A 10857-nucleotide genomic window follows, 5' to 3' on the forward strand; every position below is an offset into this window, starting at 1 on the left:
GGACACTAAACAACTTAATATTCTTGAAGTTGGTGTTCAGCACTGCTCTAGCTCCTATCCAAAAGGGTAAATAAAATTCACCTGCCCATAAGCAGGAATCTTGAAAGATTCAGCTGAGATGAGTTGTCCTCTAGATGACTTCTGTATTTAACTAAGGTATTTGATTAAACTCTAACCTTGTCAGGCCAGGTTAGGTGACATGTTTAGGGCCATCATTGAAATTGATACTGGCAGAAAGTGGGATTCTACCTTAATATGTCAAGTTCTCATTTTAATAGTTCAGAGGTGTAGCCAGGCAAATGGTACAAATGTTTACCTGGGAATGATAAAGTCCAGATTCCCTGTTTTTTCTCGAGTACTGTACATGGAGAAGGCTAAGTGCACCCAGGAGGAAACACTTTCTTACCTTTATTGGAGAAGGTTAATAAATGTATGGCTGCACACCTTGCCCCAGAAGGCCTATTACAAGGCTAAGTTGAGTAAACCATGTGCGTGTATTAGCATGAATACCTGGCATTAGCAGCTACTGGATGCTTTTTTGCCTCAGGCTTTGCAAAATATGATAGATGTTGGCTGTAAAATTCTCAGTAAAAATGCCTTTTTTCTGTCCTCAATACCTTTCAGAATCCATGATGAAGGACTTAATTTTGGCTTTATCAGCTGTCAATCGCCTTGAAATGATGAATGAATGATAAATACCCTGTGAAGTTACAGTCTTGTGGTTTAAAACACATGCATTATAAGGTTTTTTTTTTGACATAGCAAACACCATTGACTTTTATCATTCAGGATGGGAAGCTGAAATTATTATTAGGGCTGCCTAATGGTATCTCTTCCCCTCATTTAGGTAGTTATGCCATGGGTGAGCTGGTAAGAAATTTGCCCAGCAGGCAGCAGAGATCTGCAAAGAACCTGGAAGAGGACACAGTGGTTGCAGTGTTGAATACCATCCATGAAATCATTACTGACAGCTCAGAAAATGCAAGGTCTCTGATCCAGACACAGGGCATTCAGAAGCTGGTAGCTATCAGCAAGTCAAGGTAAGTGACAGTTGAAAGCAAAATGCATGAGAGTGCCTTGCAAACATGAAGATGTAACTATTAACAGCAGCTTTTGCTTTGTGAAAGTATTGGAGCATGCCAACCTTTCAGAGCTGTAATTTCAACAGTTAATATAACAAAGTCAAAACAGCCTCTAAAAGGTACTTGATGAAAAAGGTTAATTGATGAGTCACTTCAGTCATGTTAAGATGTGCTCTCTCCTTGTCAGAGTCATCTTAGCATCATATATACATTTACCAGGCAGCATTTGCAGTGAAACCATGGTGTTTGGTTTTCGTTTGGAAGGCCTTTTTTCTGTGGCAGTGTTCCACTGCTGGAATGCCAGTGATGAAATCTGTTTCTTTCAAGTGAAATGGTTAATGATGTGCAGTAATTGTTCTGGCCAAAGGGCTGGTGGTGGTAATTTGAAGTGACAAATTTTCTTCCATTTAAAAACACTGTTCTGACTGCTATAGAGGAAACTTTGTTTTGTGTAGTTCACATAGCTAGATGTTGTAGGTGTGTTTGCTGCAAGCTTCTGGGAGAGTGGCTGAAGCGGCCTTCTTGGGTTGTATTGTTATAAAATATGAGAGCCACCAAAAATCTAGGCCTGTTTTATAATATAAAAGGTGTCTGTGTACTGACTTAGTAAGGAATAGATAAAATTTCATTTTTTATTTAAAAACAGCTTACTTTTTTTGCTGACCGAAATTACTCTGTAAGGTATTTTAAACCATGGAGCAACTTAATTGAATTGTGAGGAATAGATGTACATTGGGATGAAGGTTTGAAAAGTGGCTTAGAACTTAATTTTGGTTTGGGTTTTTTTTCCCTGTAAAAATCCAGGCAGAATGGAATCTGTCTGTTCTTTGTTAATGACAACTACAAGACAAAAGTGTCACCATGGCCTCTGACCTGACCTGACAGTGCTTGTCCAGCAATACATGTGAAAACACAGAAATGTACAAAATTCATAACATTTTGATCTCTGTTTTTGTCAGCAAATACCTGTAGATACTAAGAAGTCACTGAATGATTTCACATATATCCCATTACTTATAGGTTGAAATAATAGCTGTGTGGAGTATTAGGTATTAACATACAAGTAGTCGGACATTGCTTGATACTTAAACTGTAATTTTATCTTGCAAATCAGCCAGTCTCCCAGAGAAACAAAAGCAGCATCTCACATTCTTCAGATGATCTGGAGCTATAAAGAACTACGAAATGCCCTTCAGAAGGATGGATGGAACAAGTCACACTTTCAGGTAAAGATCTTAAATAAGTTCTGGAAATGCTTGAAGGAGATGTCCTGACTTAGGCCAATCTTGCAGTCTGTAGATCTTCGTTTTCACTTCTGTTCTTCCAGGTGAGAGCACAATGGATTGTATCCTACTCAGTCACACCGTCCTGCATAGAGTTGCTGGCTGTGCTTTGCTGTGGTCTGTGGAATGTAGCTCTTTAGGTTTGGGGAGTTTGCCATCCTGTACAGCCCAAATGCCCTGATTTACTGGTGGAAGAATTAGCATGTCTTGTCTTAGTTGTGTCTCCTTTGAAATGTTCTGTACAGCAGCCTAGGGCACCCACCTGTGCTTGACATGCAGCCTCCTCACCTTTCCTTGTTGGAAGGCTTCTCCTTTCACATGGCACCAGTGCTGCCATTGAGAAAACAGGGAGAAAATTCCTCCATCAAATCTATGTGAAAATAAAAAATACTCCAGTTCCATATTATCAACAGAAGGGGGGCTTAAGCGCATTCCATAATCTCTCTCTGTGCTCTTGGTTCATTTATTTTTATTGTTCAGTTTCCATGAGTAGCAATTTGGTGTTTGTGTGGTTTTTGTCTTGTAGTCTGTTTCTGCAGCTCCAAAGGGCTCCAAAGGTACTGCTGGCAGGTCTGGCTATGACGACAGCACTTTGCCTCTGGTGGATAAAAGTCAAGGTCAGTTCTTCTCTTTATCACTTGTCATATAGTGCTCTACTGGTTTTCTGGATTTGCTGTGACTGTGTCACAGCACAAGGGGGTAAAAGTGTATTATTCATGTGTGATTTTTACCCCACAGTCTCAAAATAACCACTGCCTATTACCTGGAGATGGATAGAATTTCTTCCCTTACAAAATGTACACTACTGATACTGTTTTCTCAACTTGGATGCAATGTTATCAGTTAAATCTTCCTGCAAGTGGGGTTGACCTTACCCCTGCTCTGTACTGGAGTCTTTCCCTTTTTTAAATAAATGTGCCCATTTTGGCACAGCCTCTTCCCCTACCATGCAGGGCTTTTTTATTGGAGATGAGTTTATTCAAGCTCTGACTAATCATGTCTGTGGTTTTTCATGAGGCACAGCCACACCAACACCAGTGTAGCACCAACTTTGATTTCACCATGATTGCTGTGTCTCCGAGCCTGGCTCTGGTTGGTAAGAGCAGGATTTGCTTGGTGCACTTTGTCTGGTGTTACTGCAGAAACAACAGCCCCACACTGCCCTGCCTGTTTCCACCTTCCCTGTCTTTGATCAAACTGGGCACATTATGCAGACAGAGAATGATTTGGGTCAGCTTGCTGATGTGACAAGAAACTTACTTTCATTGTGGATTAGTTTTCTGTTGGCTCAGCAGGCTGCTGGATTGGCTGGTGTGCCATGAGAAGCTGCACCCTTTCTTATTTTCCTTCTCTTTTATTCTGGAGAGACCAAAGAGAAGCTTGTTAAGCTTGGTAGGTAGTCCAGAGCAGACCTGTAGTTTCTGTTGGAGAGAGAAAGCCCTGTATTACAGTGCCGAAGCAGAAAATACATGGATTATATGTGCTGTCTGGAGAATTTGATTCAGACTTCCCTTTCTGAATGGATAACAATTGAATAGTTCGGGAATTTTTTTTACAATAATCTCTGCATTCAGTACTTTATCAACCTCTCTGGTTTTGTGACTAATTCAAAACTACCAGGTTTTGAGAAAAGCAAATGTACCTCAAGTTGTTCCAATGCTTCTGTTTTCTAGATAATGAGAAGTCTGGGAGTCGTGATATGATACCTATGGATGAACTTGGCCCAGGTAAATTCAGTCAAAGATAAAATTCTCTGTCTGTTCCAATAGAGCACACTGTCACTCACAGGAAAGTTCAACTATTTCTCTAGGAGATATTATTTCAGATGGATAAAGCTGACATTTAAAACAGAACATTACCTCACAAAAGATTGGTTGTTGTCTTTTTTTTTTTTTCTTTGTATACATGTGGAATGTGCACACCAATTTCCCCCACTACTTTATGCTTATATTGGAGGTACACTGACCCATCTTTCATTCTGCTCTTTGGTCCCTGAGGCAGCTGCATTCCTTATTACAGATCTGGAAGTCTCTGGGATTCAGAAAGAAAGAGTTGAAAATTTACTTCAATGTATTGCTTGTGTTTAAATTTGTTCTGCCTTTGTTTTTGTAGGTAAAACCAAAATAGGTTAGTGTGTGTGATATTCATGACTCTACTTTCCATTTACCTGTATCTAAACGAGCTTGGCTTTTCCTGTAGATTGAGAAGAGCCACTGACTGCTAGTGATGCCTTTGATAAGCTCTGTAGTGTTAAACTTCTAGCGATTTTTTTCCTTTACCAAGATAGATAAAGGTGCTGTATGGTCTCTGAGAATTTGCACCTATTTAAATGCACCTATACCAAACAGTTTGGTACACTGCTATTAGTGACTGTGGCTGAATAAAATAGCAAGTTAGAGCCAAGAAAAAGCCAAGCATGTTCAGAAAGTAAAAGAACAGGTATCTATTACCTTTTGTATTCTTGGAAAAATGAGATGCCACCTGCCATGAATCAACTGTCCGTATGTATTTTGCCTTAGGGAACACTGAAACATTTGTTCTCACAATGGAAGAAAATCTCTTCAGAGAGGATTGCCTGGCAGGAATGGCTGTGTGCTGGCAGGTGCTGCAGAATGGGCAGTGCTGATTGTTTATAGTCTCCGTATTAATTGCTGCCTTATGCTCTCAGGAGTTACTGGTACAGCCCTGAGTACAAAACAAAATGCAAATTTACAGCATATGTACAGCATCAGGCAGATTCTCTGGGCCTTGCTGTTCTCCAGTCTTTTTATCACCTTTAGAAGATATCTGTCACATTTTCCTGATCCCAGCTCTTGAGTGCTTTTTACTTCCAATATGACTTTGTGGTATTTCAGAGGTCAGATGAAAAGCGACTAACTTCATTTATCCAGTTTACTATCCTTAATTCCAGGCAACTGGAATAACAATATTTCATCTCTTCAGGCTCTTCCAAATGCTGCTTTTTTTTTTTTTTTTTTTTTTTTTTTTTTTTTTTTTTTTTTTTTTTTGTCTTATGGGCATGTTAATCTGAGAAGGCTGCTCTAGACTGTGTTTTCAGATTTTAACTTTATAATGGACTGTTGTGTTCTGGAGTTTTTGTTCTTTTTCCACTCTGGAATGATCTGGTCCTTCCAGGCCAGTGTTCATCCCCTGCAGAGTACTTACATATGGGACTGATGGTTCCAGAACATCCCCACCTGTCTCCCCCTCCTCTGTGGGTTCTTCTCACCAATGTTTAGACTGTCCTGGTGTCAGGGCTTTTCCTATTAACCCACATTGGCTCTGCTTCAAGATCACAAAAATAAAATTGCTGTTGCTGTCTCAGCTTCTTTCCTAATGCTGTAGGGGTCATCCTTCTCAACAGAGGAAATCACTCTGCTGTCATTGGTTCGGGAGGCAGAAGGATACGTTCCCCATCAGCTAGCAGTACTAGACCAGTCAGACCCCTGCTGTCTGGGGCAGTGGAACAGCGTGGGTAGGGTGTGGATGTGCTGGGAGACAGAAGAAGCCACGTATTACGAGTCACCATGGGGTGATCAGGTCTGTCAGGCGTCCCCAGCTCCAGGCAGGCTGGAGAGCAGCAGTGCCACTGTCACCGTGTGCCTGGGGCCCTGCCCCAGAGCTGTCTGCAGGGGCAGCAGAACGGTGATCTCCAGTGTGTGCCAAGTCCTCCAGAACTCTGTGTGTGCCTTAGTTAACCTGCAGACACTCAGACAGGAGCGCTTGGGAGGTGAAATTGTTCAGACCAGAGACACAGAGTTCAAATGCCACTGTCCTCCATGCCCGTCTTCAGGCATGACTTTCCTTTCTCCTCCTGCTCTTTGATGGGTTTAGAGGTTTGATCTTTTTTAAGTTGAGAGTTGTGTGAGGGCACAGATGGACTGACACTGGCAGGCATGTAATTGGTCCTGTAATTTGTAATGACATAAAAATGTTGCTGTAGAGTGAAGGGGAGATAGAGAAGCAAAAGAGACAACAGCAAGCAGGATCCTGAGAAAGAGAAGTAAACAAGCCAAGGATGGGGCATTCCTCTGTTGACAAAAGTTCCACAGTAACTTTTAGTTATACAAGGGATTGTATTAAGTCAAAATAATGTACTTATACCTTGGAGCAGCAAGATATTTATAGATCTTTATGCCACAGAAGTAATTAATTCTTATTGCTTCTTCAAATGAATGTGAAATATGGGAGAAGCAGTATTTCTAACTTCTTGCAGAGCCGTGGTTCTCAGGGCAGTGAGGTATTCCTTCTCTAATGCAGCCTCTTTCAAGGTATTTCTCGTTTTGTTTGATCAAATATTGAACTCCCTATCTCTGCTGCTGCTTACCTTGACAGAGGCATAGCACAGTGTGTGGGTTTTGGACACGTGACCTACGGATGCTAGTCTGCATGCACGCCAGGGACCCCACAGGACAAAATGCAAAATGTGTTGGAGTTCAGATGCAAAGAGCAAAGTTCTTGAGTGTTCTTTGTTGTCAGATTACTGCCGGTGCAAAAGTGGGATTTTCCTCTTGCTGATGTGTCCTGGCTAAGTGTGGGAGTTTTAATTTTTTCGTAGTATTAAAGATATGTTTTGTTGGTTTTTTTTTTATGATTACAGTTTACTAATGATCTTGCTCCCTGGGAACTATCACAGCTGCCATCCTTCACTTAGTGACTGTTGCTTTCTGGGGTAGTTTAAAGGTTTCCATTGTGTCTTGACAATTCCTTTTGGAAGTCTTTGTCAATCATCCATAATGATGGCACTGCAAAAATGTGAAATGATCCATTACATCCTTGTGAGTACAGTTACCATGAGATTGTAAAAAGCTACCACCCATTTGCTGCAAGTTTGATTTTCTGTTTTCCCATCACTTAATACATGCTTTTGTGAAGTATTTTGTTCTAACTAAATGATGAATCTGTAGATTAGGACATAGCCTACTAGCAGTGTTCATACCTATCATTTGAAAGAGAATTATCAGTCGTGCGTTCTCCACAAGTGCTGGCTGGGTAGCTGGGTGCAGCTGGTTTTTTACTTTTTTTGTTCAAAAGGAATAGCTAAGAATGTCAGGCATCTTGATTGTCAACAAGTAATTGTAAGTTAAGTGCTGTGTAGCAAATCATGCTTTATGATCTGTGAACTACATGTATAACTCCAGAATTCTTTAGTTATTTTTGGTCAGCGTGGTTAAATCATCTCCTACTGCCCTTGATGTCAAAAATACATTCTGCCTCAGGTGCTTGTTTGCTGGTCTGTGTGCACTTGGGTTTGAGGCACACAGAACACTGCAGTTTTTCTCAGTCTGACCTGGCACTGTGTGCAGTTGTCATGTGGGCAAACAGTGCCATGAGAAGCCCACAAATACATCACTCACTTTTCCTTAATAGCCTGTAACAGGCAAGTAATAAACAGAGAGAGAGGCATTTTGATAGTTTATGTAAAACTTTTTGTGGTATTCTAAAAACACAGCTTGTCAGGACAAGAAAACATTAATGATCCCTCAATTACATAGGGGAAAACAAAAGCCTACAGGGAGGTATAAATTCGGGTCTCATTTACTCCAGATTACAATGCTGTCAAAGCAGAGCAGACAAGGATCTATTTGTCACTGATAATGAGGGAAATTTGATGCATCATGAAAATAAATTAAGTTTTGCATTGTCTGACAATGATTCAAAGCAAAGGTTCTGAAATAATTATAGCCATTTCTTTATAAAACCCTCTCACAGTTTTCTTCCTTGTGTTCATCATGCTTTCATGCTGTTCCTTAGTTGTCAGGAGGAAAGGCACCAACAGGTGCTGCTTCGTAATGAAAGACAGCCCAAGCACAGCAGGGTTTGCATTGAGATTTCTTCCAACTCGACAGGCCCTTTTTCTCAGTGCTCTGATGGGGACTCTTCCAAATTATTGTCATGTCCTGCTAGTAGTCAGGCTCAGGAAAAGTGGGAACAGGCTGCAGAGTATTCAGAGAATGAACACAGCCAATTAATCAGGCTACTAAGCAAGGAACGCCGGATTTGGGCTGAATTTGGAGCTCATTAGCCACAGGGCATGAGATGACAACTTGCTCCTTTCCTTGGGCACACTAAAAAGTGCAGCAGACTGGGATGAAAACAGTGCTGCTTGCTAATGAGTGCCAGCATCTGGCAGTGCTATAAAAAGAAGGCTTCTCTGTTTGTTTTTAGCTAGTAAAAATGAAATTTCAGAGCTGGAGCACATGAGAAGCAGGCTGCCGGCATCTTTGGGTTGTGGTGGTTTGTTTTCCTTTTCCTTTGCTGAAGAATTCTGCTTGCATCAGCTCTGTTTCTGCTCTTGTTTTTGTTTCATGCCTGAGTGTTGTGTTTTCTCCTCAGATGGATATTCCACCATCGACCACCGAGACAAAGAGCGCAAGTACAAGACCAGTGATAACACTGGAGACGCTTCTGAGAAGGAACCTTTAAAAGTGAGCTCCCTTTTACTGCTGAGTGGTAGTTAGTGCCTTGGGAAGAAAGGAGTCCAGTGGCCTCAGCCAGAAACACGGGGTAGTCACTCACCAGGGGGCTGTATAAAGGGCCTTTTTTATTTCACATGAAGACATTATTTTGTAATTTAGCACTTGGCTAACTAGAAATAAAAACAAAATGTTGCTTTCCAGTGCAGGAGCAAGTGCAGGTAGTTGCTGTACTCTTGTAAAAATGGATGAGGTTGTAAAGATAGGAAGTGTTTGTTCTGTTGCCCTTGTCCAGGCAGCATTTCTTGGCCCTGAACTGTGTAACTGTGCTCAGACTTTGTTCTGACAAGTCTCTTCAGATTGTCATGCTGCTTTATTGTCTTCACCATGAGAAATAGGTGTGATCTCGTGTGTCCATGTCCAGCAGTGTGGTGAATAGTACTCAATTTTACAACACTCATTCACAGTCCTGATGGTGGACCATGGCCATGGGCCAGGGAGATGAAGAGCGAAGAAGAGACATACACAGTTATGTGTGTGTCTTCTAAATAGAAACTTAGACTATTTTATAATTAAAAATAATTCTTATTTTACAAGGCTTTCTGAATGATGAGCTGTGTGCAAGTGTGGCTCAGTAGGCTCTGTGTAATTTCTGTTGCACTTCTGTACCTTTTCAGAGTAAAAAGTCTGTTAATACTGTGGCCACCAGTTCTCCCTGGCCTTAACACAAGCTTGGGCTTTCCCCTGGGGGAGTAATTTCGAGAAGGAAAATGAGGATTCATTGAAATAAGAGTCAGTGGTAGGAGACACTATTGCTAATCTGCAGAAGGCGGCTGTCCTTAATAACCTTCAGCACATTGTTGCTAATACCAGAAAATCCAGGTGATTCATGTTGAGGGGAAACAGTTAAACTTCAGTCAGCTGAAAGGCAAACCCACCATCATTGAACAGGGAAATAAAAAATGGGATTTGGATAAAAATACTTCCATAGATGGTAAACCAGGAAGACTGCACCAACTTGTCTGTTTTAACTTGCCTAGCCAGGCTTTTCCTGCTGTGTTCTGTCTTTCCAAGAGAGAGTGGCTTCAATCTGCCTGGACTTCTTTTAAGCTGATACTGAAGTCCTGCAACGTGTCCTTCCCCTCCAATTGACAAGAGATGGTCCTGCTTGAGCTAGTATCAGTCAAATAAACTTCCTAGTTCCCTCATCACATTTCTAGTACATTTTTGCAAGGATGCAGCAGGAATGGATGCAGTAAGTTATATAAGAATGTTGATCAATAGGAGCTTGGCAGAAAATGTTTTTTTAAGGAAAATAGGATAAGGTAGGAAAATTACCAAGTATTTGTTACTTTTTCTACTCAAAATTCATTAAAGTGGTCCAATGCAACCCTCAAAATCACATCAAGCAACCCTAACTCCAGTGTATGACCGAAGTGAAGCACAACCAAAGTTCAGCAAGTGGCTGCTTTGCTTTATGAGAAAGAGAGAAAAAACATTTCACCTCAGCAGTGTGTGACCCATAGCCTGTGCTGCCTCTTGGTTCTGAGCACCATGGGGTAGCCTGAATCCAGGCTATTGTACACAGCAACGGTGTGCACAGCCCTGCCCTCACCTGGGCAGAGCTGAGCAGCTGCTGCTCTTCCTCCCTGTGCTGCCAAACAGAAATGTGGCTGTGGGGGTTGTGGCTCATGAGCTGTGTGAAAGCTCAAGGGAGGCTGGGAATCCAGGGAACTGTGGCCTTCTGGCTGTTGCAGATGCTTTTGTCAGTATTGTGCCTTTGCTGATCCTGTTTCTTTCTCTACCACTAATTTTCCCTTGTGCTACTTTAAGCTCACTTGTTTGGTGGTTTTGTTTGATTAATCCGCTCTGTTTTGCTTTAACTCCTCACCCTGTGCTGCAGAATGACACAAATAGGAAAAACATTAACAGGAGTAACAGGGCTTCGGTGAATCTGGTGGATGCCCGTGACATTAAACCCCAGCCTGTTGACTCCTGGGTCTAATTTGCATGCATGGTAGGTCCTTTTAATGGTAATTGGGGCTAGTGAATAACTTTCTCTTGTGCATGATCTGT

The 10857-nt window shown here is 41.5% G+C and overlaps 2 protein-coding genes across 6 annotated transcripts in view; one reads left to right on the forward strand and one right to left on the reverse strand.

Annotated features, from left to right (window-relative positions):
• Positions 1–10857, forward strand: part of ARVCF (ARVCF delta catenin family member) — a 164335-nt gene that overhangs the window by 146993 nt on the left and 6485 nt on the right. For 4 of the 5 annotated variants that reach the window (XM_053959464.1, XM_053959465.1, XM_053959463.1 and 1 more), the window contains exons 11-16: positions 848–1040; positions 2197–2308; positions 2892–2982; positions 4039–4092; positions 8702–8793; positions 10685–10798. In XM_053959464.1, the coding sequence (XP_053815439.1) occupies positions 848–1040; positions 2197–2308; positions 2892–2982; positions 4039–4092; positions 8702–8793; positions 10685–10786 (644 nt within the window). In that variant the 3' untranslated portion in view covers positions 10787–10798. The remainder of the gene's footprint in view (positions 1–847; positions 1041–2196; positions 2309–2891; positions 2983–4038; positions 4093–8701; positions 8794–10684; positions 10799–10857) is intronic. The other variant, XM_053959466.1, reaches the window with a different exon arrangement.
• The window catches only part of COMT (catechol-O-methyltransferase), a 41087-nt gene continuing 33049 nt past the window's right edge, over positions 2820–10857 (reverse strand). The window contains exons 5-6 of the mRNA XM_053959474.1: positions 3626–3786; positions 2820–2963 (exon numbers count right to left, since the gene is read on the reverse strand). Coding sequence (XP_053815449.1) covers positions 3628–3786 — 159 coding nt within the window. The 3' untranslated portion in view covers positions 2820–2963; positions 3626–3627. The remainder of the gene's footprint in view (positions 2964–3625; positions 3787–10857) is intronic.

This window comes from Vidua chalybeata, chromosome 18 (genome assembly GCF_026979565.1).
Source record: "Vidua chalybeata isolate OUT-0048 chromosome 18, bVidCha1 merged haplotype, whole genome shotgun sequence".
In the NCBI taxonomy this organism is placed as follows: domain Eukaryota; kingdom Metazoa; phylum Chordata; class Aves; order Passeriformes; family Viduidae; genus Vidua; species Vidua chalybeata.